At 35.2% G+C, this 13,918-nt stretch overlaps 1 protein-coding gene across 1 annotated transcript in view; it reads right to left on the reverse strand.

The window, feature by feature from the left end:
- THOC1 (THO complex subunit 1) overlaps nucleotides 1-13,918 on the reverse strand; it is a 42,727-nt gene that overhangs the window by 11,152 nt on the left and 17,657 nt on the right. Inside the window, exons 9-11 of the mRNA XM_007448616.1 lie at nucleotides 12,943-13,016; nucleotides 11,498-11,606; nucleotides 10,185-10,316 (exon numbers count right to left, since the gene is read on the reverse strand). Of these exons, the coding sequence (XP_007448678.1) occupies nucleotides 10,185-10,316; nucleotides 11,498-11,606; nucleotides 12,943-13,016 (315 nt within the window). The remainder of the gene's footprint in view (nucleotides 1-10,184; nucleotides 10,317-11,497; nucleotides 11,607-12,942; nucleotides 13,017-13,918) is intronic.

Raw genomic sequence — 13,918 nt, forward strand, 5'->3', positions numbered from 1 at the left:
CGGCATGTGGGATCTTCCCGGACCGGGGCGCGAACCCGTGTCCCCTGCCTCGGCAGGCGGACTCTCAACCACTGCGCCACCAGGGAAGCCCACATATCTCTATTTGAATGTCCCACTGACACTTGATCAGATTTCCTGTCCAAAATAAAACACACCAATTTCCTCAACAAAGTCTGCTTTTCTCCAGTGTTGGCTAATTCACCGAGAGGCTCCACCATACATCTATTTGCCTAAACTACTTCAGGAACACTTCCTGGAAAAAGCAGCAACCATGAGCCACAGGAGCAAACCTAAAGTTGGAGTGTATAGAAGAAAGAAACAGGAGGTACAAAGACTGAGGCAAGTAAAAGACTGGCCTCTTTGAAGACCCTGAGGCCTTTAGCTTACAGTGAAGACACGAACTCCTGGCTTGAAGAAATAGGTGCTGTTTATGAACTTTTCATCTACCTTGAGCTTTAAGTCCCCTATTCCACATTTACTTTTTATGTTGGATGATAATTTTTTTTGACAGAAACAATGGATTGAAAACAGGAGTCAACAAGACATTGAATCACAGGTGGGAGGGGACTAGTTTGATCATTTAAACTAACTGCATCACACTATCCTTAAGAAAATGACCCCTGCAAGGTTACACAGCTAGTTAGTAAGAGGTGGGACTATCAACTGTATTCTTTCTTCAATAATATATATTTTCTAGTCCTGCTTTTCTTCGGTTATTTTTAAAATTACACCATTTACATCATGCATTGGGTTAAATATTTCTTTGCTGTCTGTTTTGTGAACAAAGGGCCTTTTATTGTCCTTAGCTTTTACTACACCTCTTAGCTCAGGCCTCAGCCTTCCTGATTATTATTCTAAACCTAAAAAGGCTCAGGCTACTCTTCTTAGTTATTCTTATGTGCCTTTCTGTCAATAAATCGTACATACAAACAATATTTCTTTCTGCACATTTGAAACTTCATAATAAAAAAATTTAAAAGCAAAACAATGCTCTGGAAAAATTAAACTGAAGTATGAAATCTTCCATTTCTGTTACTTTAACACAAAATGCTTGAAAAATATTTACTAAAAAACAAAATATTAAGAGCATTCTCATTAATTAAATTCTTACTAATTTATGATTATTAACACGTCAGATGAAAATATCCAATTTTCAAATTGTGGAGTATTTTTTAAAGTTCAAAAAGGTACAGTTAATACAACATTCATGTCTCACGATCCAGTTACTCATCAAATCCTAACATTTTTACTTGTTCCACATTTCTTAAAGAAACAGAATATTATCAAAACTGTTGAAGCCCCTCTATAAGGTCCCTCCACTATGGAAAGCACTACCATGTATTCAGTGTTGCTGATTCTAATGCATATTTTACACTATTATACATATAGAGGCATCTATAAATATCAAGGTATTCTGCATGTTTTCAAACTCTATACTACACACATTATTCTGCAATAAGCTATCTTTCATATATTATGTTTGACATTTACACAACTTGATACATGTAGCTCTAGTTTAGGGGTTGGCAAATTTCTGTTAAGGGTCAGTAAATTACTTTAGGCTTTATGGTCATACAGTCCTCGTCCTGACTACTTATCTCTGTTGCCATGCAGAAGCAGCCACAGACGACACGTAAAGGAGTGAGCATGGCTGTGAGCCAATAAACTGATTTACAGAAATAGGCAGTAAGTAATGTGCCAACCCCCATCCTAAGTCACCCATTTTCAGTGCTTTATAAAACTCGAGGGTATAAATTTACCATAATTTACCACCCACCCAGTCTCCTGCTTATGAACATTTAGGTCATTTCCACACTTTCACTTGCAAACACCTAAGTTACAATGAGTCATATATTTCCTTGTGCATATGTGTGATTCTCTAGGGCCCATATCTTAGAAGTTTTAACTTTGCTCTTTATTATAAAATTACTCTGCAAAGTGGCTGTATCAATTTATACTTCAACCAGCAGTGTGTTAAAGTTCTCCTTTCCCCACACTTTTGCCAATACATTTCATTTATTGTTAGGATATTTAATTTTGGTCAATTTGACAAATGTGAAGTGATTATCTCATCATTTTAATTTCTTTGGCTACTAGTGACATTTAGCATCTTTTATAAGCTCATTAGCTATTCAGGTTTCTACATCTGTAAATTACCTGTTCATACCATCTTTCCAGTTTTCCATTTGGTTGTCTTTTTGTCAACGGTATATTCAAAATACTAATCTTCCTCAGTTCTGGAGATGGTGAATATCTTCTCCTACTTTGTGGCTTGTCTTTTCACTTTGTCTAGTCCTAGTTCCTTTTTCTTCTTTATAACTGTACTAATACTTACTGTTTTAATTATTAGAGCTTTATAGGTCTTAGTATCTATATCTGATAGGGCAACTGTTCCTTCTTAGGAGGAAGTAGTTACTCTTGGCTTAGTTACTCCTGGCTTTTTGCTTTTCCATAAAAACTTTAAGATCAACTATTCAAGTTCCCTCAAAAAGCCTGTTGGGATTTGATTTAAAATACACTGAATTTATGGACACATTTGGGGAGAAGTTGCACTGGGTCTTCCTATCTATAAATGTAGTCATATCTCTTTATTTTTATAATTTTATCCATGAAGATTACTCATAGGTATTAGTTTTCATTGCTGTTTTAAATAACATTTTGTAACCAGTTACTTATAGGAACACTATTGATGTTTCTTTTGTAACTTTGCTGAAGCCTCCTTAATTCAGTTTGTTGGTTCTCTTGGATTTTCTCTGTAGACAATTATATTGCCTTCAATTAGAGACAGTTCAGTCTTTTCTCTCCAATACATATAACTCTCATTTCTGTTTTGTTTTCTCTTATTGAAATGTAGGTCCTCCACTACAGCGTTGAACAGAAATATGGTTGGTAGATATCCGTGTCTTGCTCTTGAAATTACTGAGAATAGTTTTGAAAGTTTGATCATTATATATGATGCTTGCTATAGGGTTTTTGTCAATCCCCTTAATCAAGTTAGAGAAAATTCCCTTCTACTTCTGATTTGGTTTTGTAATGAGTATTAGATTGTATTGAAATAATTTTCTTGGCATCTGAGATGGTCATAGTTTTTATTTAAAAACCATTAATCTGTTAATTTCATATTAATCCTTCTGGTATTGAATCATACTTACAATCCTGGGATTATTAAAATATTAATAAATATTAAGTCTATTATTTAGAGACTTAAATATTATTATAAATATTATTTAGTCTCTATTTTTTATTTACTTTATTAAATTTATTTACCTATCTATTTATTTATTGGCTGCATTGGGTCTTCGTTGCTGTGCGCGGGCTTCTCATTGTGGTGGCTTCTGTTTGTTGCGGAGCACAGGCTCTAGGCGCACAGGCTACAGTTGTGGCACATGGGCTCAGTAGTTGTGGCACATGGGCTCAGTAGTTGTGGCACATGGGCTCAGTGGTTGTGGCTTGTGGGCTCTAGAGCGCAGGCTCAGTAGTTGTGGCACACGGGCTTTGTTGCTTCATGGCATGTGGGATCTTCCCGGACCAGGGCTCGAAACCGTGTCCCCTGCACTGACAGGCGGATTCTTAACCACTGCGCCACCAGGGAAGCCCCTAGTCTCTATTTTTTAAAAATAGCTACTATCAATTTAAAAAATTGATTTGTGAGTTTTTACAATATATTTTTCATCTCTATTCATAAGTGAAATTGATATATACACTTTTTTTCTTGTTCTGTCCTTATTGGTGTTTTATTTAAAAGTTATTAATCTCATATAAGGACCTTGGTTGCTTTTCCTCTATTCCTTGAAGTGCTGATAATACGTACCTAAAAAAATCTGGGACTGATGTCATTTGAAAGGTGTCACTTTGATTACTATTTCTTTAATAGTTACATGTTTATTCAGGCTTTTAATTTCTTTGTGAATTCATTTTGGTAATTAAGTTTTTCTACAGAATTACTATTTCATTAGATTTAAATATAGTCTCTTACACATTTTACTGTCTCTGTAATTCCAATTACTCCTATTTTGTTTATTGGTACGTTTTCACTTTTTTCCTTAGTCAGGCCTGTTCTACAAGAACTTCTACAAAAATTCTTTTTATAAAATTTTTCTTTTCAAAGCCTTTGGTTTCCCTGATATGTTCTATAGTTTCTTTGTTCTATTTCATTAATTTGTGCTATTATTATCACTTACTTCTCTCTTGAGGTTTATTCCATATCTTTTTTAGCTTCCTGAACTCTCAATTTGTCACTCTTAAATTTTTCATTAATGCATTTAAAGTGGTAATTTTTACCTCTCACTTTATTTGTGACCTACACACGTGACATAAAACACTTTGTCCTTCTTCAGAACTAGGCTCCAAATCCAGTCTACACTGGCAGGGTATTTTTTTAACCCTATCTTTAGTCTTTCCTAAATGGCTGCTTGGCATCACCAAAGAATTTACTCTTATCTTGCTTTCATAACTATGGATTGACTCACACACAGAAGGGATTCTAAAAATAATAAAGAATGATGAGTATGCTCTAAACTTTCCAATATGTTCAATGGTATTTATGGAGCTGCCCTGTGTCAGGCCCACAGAGTACAGGAGTGTCACAATAAAGAGGGCAGCTCATGCCTCCCACCTTGTGGACCATTTCAGATTGATTTTATGCATGTAAAACTTTAGTAATTGTGTTTACCTTTTCAGATGAGTGGAAGTACACCCATATGTTAAAACTGACATGAGTGTCAGCAAAAGTCTTCAAACAAACTGCAGTTTGTAAAACCCTAACGATTCATCAATGCCTTCATGCCATAGAACTGGAATTCAGCAGAGAAAGGCAAACATTAAAAGAGAATTCTGAAAAATAAACTAACCCAAGAGTTTGTATATATTTCAACTATAGTGGTTAGACACATTGCCTACAGCTCATATGACAATGAGATCTATAGTAAACAGAAGATATGGTTTCTCTCCTTATGAAATATTAATGGTAGGCCAACTAAATTTCTGATACTTCCCCAGTGGCCACCCAAGGGCCAATACTGATGTGCTAGATAATGTTGTGTTAGATTACTTCAAAGCCTGGATCAAGTGTGTCAAATATTCTAATCACGGTTGTGAGAAGCCCAACCAGTTAACTCAGATGGATGGTGTCAAGACGTAAAGTCTAACAACTGATTTACATCAAGGTTCATCAGTGGAAAACACTGCTCCGTTCTCATTGAGAACTGCTGAGTGCTTATATGATTTTTAAAGTGTAAGGCCTTCCATCTTGGACCTATAAGAAAATGTCAGCGCCACCCATTTAACAGCTTTTTGCTATAACTTTTTTCCCCTGGGGGCACAGGGATCAATGATCTAGTTTCTACTTAAATTTCTGATAAACTCCAGGAACCTCATGGTACACTCCTGGAACTATTTGGAGGGCTGGCTCTTTCTCTGGCTGCAGACAAGGAAAACTCAAGCAGTGTTCCAGAGTTGTCCAAAAACCTCCCAAACCTGTTTAAAAGGAGTCCCATATGAAACAACTGATGAAACTAAAGGAAATTATAGGAAAGTGGTTAGCCTGCCTGTCTATAGGAGGGTCTTACTTCTGAGGTCATTTCCTAACTAGGTTGTAGTGTGTCTCATAAAAGATGAGACCTGTCTTTGCCTTCACTACATAAACACTCAGCCTTGGCTATCTCTCAAATTGATAGAGAAAGTATGAAAATTTTAAGGCTGTACTGATAGCTTCTTTCTGCCAGGAACTTTTTTTTTTTTAAGTGACTAAAAGTTCTTATTTGAGAGCTCTTCATACAATGCAGAGTCTGGGAAGAATTGTTATTTCTCTTACCTCCATGAACAAGAACGGCCTAATGACCACACTAGTGTGTGACTCTGGGGCAACCACTCTGGTAACTGATAGCTCTGGAGTATTCCCCCGAATCTTTTTCATTAGGTCACTGAGTCTCAACTGTAAGGGGAAGAGGAGTCGGTATTCTGAAGAACTGGGTAACCCTGAAGCTCATACCTAGTTACTGGCTGGGCTTTTTTCTGTAAGAACTCAAAGATACAAAAATACATTCCTTTAACCATCATGCTAACACTCATGATACTTGGAATTTTGTTTTAAAATGTTGGTTCTACTTTTACATGCTACACAGTACTGAGGGAGAAATTCCTATAATAATACAGTGCCCTTCACATAGTATGATAAACTGGACAAATAAGAGGTGAAATCCTCCCTTAAAATTTCTCAGTATGACTCTGGACTAAACTTAAGGAACCGGCAGTTCTCCACTAAAAATAATAATCCAGGGATTATTTTGCTACATTAACAAGGGAACTATATTGTTGGAAATTAGTGTTTACAATCATACCCTAGGCATGAGTTTCTAGTGGAAACTTCCACCTTTAAGAAAGAAGGTATGATAAGTTAGAAACATATCTATTTTATCTGTAAAATCTGTGCCTACCTGAAGCTGCTACATGATTGGCCTGTCTCTAACTAGAAAGGTTATATCATCCTTCCTAAGAATGATATAAGGAAAACTCTCCTAAGAAAAAGTTTTGACCACATTCATGTAAGCAAAACACAAGGGTTCCGGGTAATAACACGGCCATCAAATGAGGCTATATGCTCTATTTGAGTGATGAAGGACCTAACCTTGTAATGACAAGACCACTCTCCTAAACCTGCTCACCGCTGAAACGATGGGCTATAGAATTATACTCTAAATAATTAAATGGCTTTTGATTTCACTTAAGTTAGCTCTCACTGGCAAGAAATATATCCCTGAAAAATCAAGAGTGTTTCTGTCATTTACCAAATCTACAACCAGAAGAAAGTTGAGAAGTAACATTAGATTGGCACACACTTAGGTGGGATGGCCTTTTCAGAAATCCTGGGATGTAAAACATCATGTAAGGTGTTACAGAAATGCTAGAAGGCTTCTTTTAGTGAAGCATTAAAACTTATCAAATGGTGCTATAGGTGGTGCATTACAAATATTTTCACTTGCATGCTGAGTAATAAACATTGGAAATACATAGGAAAAACAGGAAGATTGCACAGGAAGGGTTCTTTTATAGGTTGAAATTTAAGATAAAGTTACTGCTTAAGAGGCAACAAATGGAAGTGAAGATGCAAAACATCCCATGCCTTACATTCTTTGTTGCAATTCTCTGTGCCTTTTTTGTTTCCCGTATTGTAAAGTTTTAAGCTTCTAAAACCTGCTTTTCCCTCTATCAAAACGTTACCTAATGGAATTCCAGTGCTTAACCCTGAAAGCTCATGCTGTCTGTGCCGCTGGTGAAACAAAGCTCATAAAGAGTCAGTAAGGGAGACACTATTCAGGGCCCAGTTCTGATAAAGTGGTGAATGGAGATCGATACAAAAGCACTGATTTTACATTCCAATGTGGAGATGTCTCTGAAAATGTATAACTGCTTTCTAAAATGTCCTTGGAAATGTCAACTGTCCAAAAAAAAAAAATCTTTTAAGATATCCAGGGTTTTGAAATAGTTGTCATGTCCTGAGAAATGTGACCTTTAACTGCTAAAAGCATACAACTCTTACTGGTTGTTGTATTTTTTAACTGTTTTGCCTTGATAATATTATTTAAATTGATAGCTCAAGCTTTCTGAAAGGTATATATCTTTGGGAAGCTTCTTTGTTAAGTTAGAGGAGGCTTTGGAATTTTCTTCCCTTTCTACATACGGTAAAATAAAATTTTGAATTCTTTATTCAACTAAAGAGTTTTATATGTCTGTTTCATTTAAATGAATAAATATATCTGGATTTTAAAAAAATCCAATGTGATAATCTCTCTTATTAGGTAAATTAAATCAGTTTATACAGTCATTACTGATATATTCGGACTTACCTACCCTTCTCTCTTTTTTTCCTCCCTTCCTGCCATCTGTTGGATTTATAAAGTAGTCTATATTCCTTGTTGTCCCCTTGCCATTTGAGAGCTACAGGATGTTTTTCCTTTGGTGGTTTCCCTTTTAATATAATAATGTCTAAAGTTATTCAGCATTCCTTTTCTCCTCCTGAGGATTACAAGGACTGTAGCATATGCTTAAATTACAAGGACTGTAGCATATGCTTAAATTACTCACTAAACATGTTTCCCCCTCTCTGATTCTTATTGTTATCTAGTTTACATACTACATTAAAAATTTTAAAAAATCAGTTATTATGACTTTTTTGTTTTTAGTCAATAGTAAACTGAAATATTTTTCAATTTCTGTGCTCACAATTGCTTTCTGTATTCCACTCCTTTCTTATGGATTCACTTTCTTTCTTCTTGAAGATCATCCTTTAGTAGTTTTTCACAATGATGGTCTTAGAGTGGTATGCTTTCCTGGTCTTAGAATGAAAATGTCTTTATTTCATCTACAGTCTTGAGTGCATTTAGCTGGGTATGAAATTCTGGACTGATAGTTTTTTCTCAGAAATATTTCTCCACTGTTTTCTGCTATCTATTATTGATAACTGTTAGAAATCTGTTCCTTTCCAGTATATTTGTGGTTTTTTTCCTCCCCTCTTTGGTGGTTTTTAAGGTTTTCTCTCTATACCTGCAGTTACAGCATAATGTACTGATGTATGGATTCATCTTTCTTTATACTGCTTGGTAGTTGTAGCACACTTTTAATCTGAGAACTTGGGACTTCCTTCAGTCCTTTAGTTTCTCCAATATTCTCTCCATTTTGTTCTTTGGCAATCCTACTTAGATATATGCTAGAATTTCTCAATCTATCTTCCATGGCTCTTAACTGCTTTCAGGTTGACAAAAAAAAATCTGTCTCTGTGCTGTGTTCTGGGTGAACTCCTCATCATTAGTACTCTTGTTATCTATGTCCAAACTATAGTTTAATTCTATGTGCTGTGCTTTGGTTTCAATGATCATATTTTTTCATTTTCAAGAATCCCAATTAGTTGTCATATTAAACTTTCTTATTTCATTTCAACTGAAATGTTTCAGTTTCACAATTTCTTACTCTCCATGGAGGCTGTACTATCAATTATCTCTTTGATTATCCAAAACATATATATTTTAAAGTCTTGGTCAGGCTATGTATCTAAAATAAACAAATATACATCCCAATAGTTGATTTTGTTGGTGATCTTTCTTAGCACTGGATTTCGGAATTTTAATTTATCAGAGAGTTTTGAATGGAAGGCTTTTGTTTTGGGATTGTTGCTTATTTCTTCTTCTTTATCTCTGTGTATACCTTTTTCTATCTAGTAGTTTTGTACTTTCTTTCACCAGGTCCATGGGCCCAAGTCTAGAAAACAGTCTCATGATGACTTTTTGGAACAGCTGTTTCATGAGTATACTGGGGATATCTCATATCTGGTCATAGGGCAAGCAGAGGACACAAAGTTGTGCCTTTGTTATCCCTAGACCCACAACTTGCTATGACACCACAGCCTTTGGCAGAAGACTGGTAATATCTACTTTAGCTTCTTTTCAAAAGTGGGTTAAGTTCTACCCCAGTCTCTGGCTTCAAGCAGTGAATATGGCTCTGGCTCCTGGTCCCACATGGATCTGGTCTCACTTGTAGCCAAGCTCCTGGTTGCCGCCACCTGCTTGGAATATAGTCAGCAGGCCCAAGGCTTCATTTTCACTTATTACTTGGCAGTTCTGGTCTGTGAAGATATTTATCTTGTCTCTGGAAGCCCAGCTTTGTCTTTTTGGTTTTCTCTTTTTATATTTTACCTGTCATTGCTATGTGTTTGGAGCAAAGGGAGTGAATCGAAACACAAACTCAATGTGCCATCTTGACTAGAAACTTGCATAATGCCTTAGCATTGTATTTGAACAAAATTTACTTATTACTTATTAAACTGTGTAAATAAGATTAACAGGGAATTTTAAAACCCCTTATTTGTACCTAAATGGCAAACTATACAAAATATTTTCATAAATGCAAATGAAATCCTAACTTGAGGTTCAGAATCTATGTACTTGAAAGTAACTAAAATGTATTTAATCCAAAGTAAATCTACGAAACAGACAATGCAGAACAACTTTTCACTTTTGAAATTAAATTAATCTTACTTCTACAAGAAGAAATAGGACTCTCAAACTAACATTTATCGGTTTTAACCAAAAATAAAGAAACTTTTCTACTGTATTTAACTTAAAAGGATATCAGCTAAATAGAGAAAATTAAAACATTTCTTACTATGCTAAGTGAAAAAGAAAGATTTATACCTTTTCACTTGTTAAAAACTTTGCAAAATATACATGCTCTCCTCCTGTTTTCAATTCTTCCATCTTTTTCCTTGAGGCCTGAGTATCATCTAATTTATAACTCTTAAAAACAGCTAGAACTTCTTCAGAATACTGCAAAGTAAAAATATCAATTAGTTTTATTTGGCATTGTTGCCCAATCATTTGTTTAGTGCTTTTCTTTATCAAAATAATGTACAATTTATTCCCAGTTAACCATATATGCATCCTTAAGGCACACTCAACAAGAAAAATTATGACAGCAAAATGAGGGTAAAACTATTTTTTGTGAGATATCATGGTTACTATAAAAGTAGGAATAAACTCTCTACTTCTGGAAAAATGTGATTTCTTATGCAGTTTGTGTAAGGGGCAAACAGAGAAAGGAATGCTTTGAGAGTATACAGAAATTTACCAGTAAAAGTAGCTGTTTAATCAGCAACGGAACTCTCAAGCATTTCTTGTGCTAAACACTGTGACCAAATTAAAAAATGATGTCAAAGTCTATCCAGTTGAGGAACAATTCCAGATGATTTCTCACTTACCACTTAATCTTAATTTGGATAGTTATGGGGAAAAAAAAGATACTTCATATAAAATAAAAACTTTAAAAGGTAACACAGAAAACACACCATGCTACTTTTAAGAGCTACCTATTAACTTTAGATTTTGATGACAACAAAAAGGACAAACTGACCTTTAAGGAGCCAAGAAAAAGAAATACAGAGGATTCTTATAAAAAAAGAGATTAGTAAACTTTTCCTGTAAACAGTCAGGTAGTAAATATTTTAGACTATATGGCTCAAATGGTCTCAATCACAACTACTCAAGTCAGCCATTATAGCACAAAAACAACCACAGATAACACGTAAATAATTGGTGTCGCTGTGTGACAAAATTAACTTTGTCTGCAAAAGTAGGCAGTAGGCTGGATGTGGTCCAAAGCCATAGTATGCAGAGTCCTATTCTTAGAGGATAGCTGAAATAATTTTGTGGAAAGGCAGGATGTATTCTGCAAAAGTTCATCAATTCATGTTGACAATACTCACTATGTAAAAAAAAAAAAACCAAGGCTGTAATTACTAAATTTTAAATCCTCAAGTCATTTATAAACTACTCTCAAAATCAATTGTTTATATATTAATTTACAATTTAGCTTCTATGTTATGAAATAGGTATAAAAACGTAAGAGGTAGAACTATATAGTGAAAAGTATGCTGGACAAGAGTCAAGTTCTGACTCTGCCATTAGCTACAAAATATTGGGCTTTTGGTAGTCTGTAATTGGCAACTCACCTTGAGAAAAGTTTTCCATGAAATTTTCTCATAGCATTGCACAGGGTTCCTAAAGTAATCCTGAAGTGACCAAAATTTTCGGTATAGGTTGTAATCAATTGGAATGGAGCTGATAAAATAAATGTTACATTAAATAAATCATTTAAGTTCTTTTAGAAATATCTAAATGCTTTGACTTTTCTTGGGTCACATATCCTCTGAAAAAGATAATGAAAGCCATGGCTTCTTTCCCCAGAAAAGTACACAAATTCATAAATATTTATATAAACGACTATAAATAATTTCAGGGGGTTCATAGACCTCTATTCCCTCTTTATCTTCAGTGGTGGAACCCCTGAATTTTGGCTGGATACATTCAGAATTTAAGGCTCTCTTTCCCAACCTCTCCTGCACTAGGTGTGGCCATGTGATTAAATTCTGGCCAGTTGAGTGGGGAGCGGAAGTCGTATGTCTTATAGGGGCCATGTTTTACCATTTTCCCTTTTTCTGGCTAGAATGCAGATATGATGATGAACCATCCTGGACTATATGAAAAAGAGCAAATACCAAGGCATGGTGGAACAAGAAGTTAGAAGGAACATGGGTCCCTAGACAATCTCCCTGAAGAGTGCTACTGCATCAGCCCTGAACACCTGTCTTCTGAACACCTGTCTTCAGACTTTTACATGAGAAAGAAATCAATTTCTATGTTGTTTAAGCTAATGTTAATTTGACTCTAATGGTAAAAGCCCTAGGCATTATATCCTAACCAACACACTAAGACCTAGTATGAAACAAACACACTAGGTACATATCAACTTAGTATTACAAAAATGGCATTACTAATTCAATTTCTAATTCGGCTGTGTTACAAATCTTCAGTGTCAATACATATTTTTTTTTAAACATCTTTATTGGAGTATAATTGCTTTACAGTGTTGTGTTAGTTTCTGCTATATAACAAAGTGAATCAGCTATATGTATACGTATACTATCTTACTCCATTCTTTCCAAATAAACCTTAACAAGTTGAACCTATGGATTACAGTTAGCATCTGTGCTAAGCTTCATGCCCATACAAATATTCCAAGTAAGACTGTAATTTTATATGGGAAACAGGAAGTAGGTTCAGTGATCCACACAGCACGATGATCTCAAAATGAAATGGAAGGGAGAAGGGAAGGAGTGCGTAGGTTGCCTGTAGTTGGTTTTTCAAACGTTATGAATATATATAAGGTAGTTTACACCTAAACAATGGACTGCCTGCACACAATTTAGAAACCAACTGATACAGCCCATTAGTGATTCTGGAGTTGTAATTTTAAGTGATATACATTAAAGTTACAAACAAAAGAAATCTATAAGCATGATCTCTTTCCTCCCTGTCTACATTCTCACCTTAGTACCTGATAAGTCATAAGGTATTATCTTTGTGAATCAAGAAATCTGAACTTCTAAACACTCACCAAGTTGTTGGAGCTTCATCATCCCCCATTTCACCTTCTTCCACATCCATTCCTTCTTCTCTGTCCTCCATGTGCTAAATTAAAAGAATGTACATCCTGTCATGAAGCAGTTGTCAGGCAGAGGAGAATTCTATATGACAGGGATCTGAGAACTCAAGAGCAGTACGACAATAATATAAGATAGTCATGAAGACATGGTGCAAGGACCTCCCTGGTGGTCCAGTGGGTAAGGCTCTGCGCTCCTAATGCAGAGGGCCCGGGTTCGATCCCTGGTCAGGAAACTAGATCCCACATGCATGCCACAACTAAGATCCCGCGTGCCGCAACTAAGAACAGTTGCAGCCAAAATAAATAAATATTAAATAAACAAATAAATATTAAATATTTATATAAATAAATAATAATAAAAGAATATAAATATAAATACCTATTCATTAAAAACAACAACAACAACAAAAAACATAGTGCAAAGTTTTAAACCAGTACTTTTCCAAACACAGTCAGTACATTCTCTCTGGGAATAGAGAATCTATGGCAAAATATGATTTGGAAACATAGTATACAATGACTTGTTGGAAAAGTGAGAAGATCATTAGTACACTAAGGATTCCAAGAACCACAGTAAATAACTCAAAGCAATTTAAGTAGTTTTTGTCCCCAACTTTAATTTGACCTTGAAAATCTTCCCCCTCCTGTACACATAACACTTATTATCTGGGAACACTTTAGGATATGTTGGGTGTACAGCTCCATATTGAAAAAAATTTTTTTAATAATTAATTTTTATTGGAGTATAGTTGCTTTATGATGTTGTGTTAGTTTCTACTGTAAAGCAAAATGAATCAGCTATACGTATACATATATCCCCTCGTTTTTGGATTTCCTCTCCTTTTAGGTTACCACAGAGCATTGAGTAGAGTTCGCTGTGCTATACAGTAGGTTCTCATTAGTTATCTCTTTTATACATAGTATAGTG

The sequence above is a fragment of the Lipotes vexillifer genome, unplaced genomic scaffold, assembly GCF_000442215.2.
Source record: "Lipotes vexillifer unplaced genomic scaffold, Lipotes_vexillifer_v1.1 scaffold168, whole genome shotgun sequence".
NCBI classification, from domain to species: domain Eukaryota; kingdom Metazoa; phylum Chordata; class Mammalia; order Artiodactyla; family Lipotidae; genus Lipotes; species Lipotes vexillifer.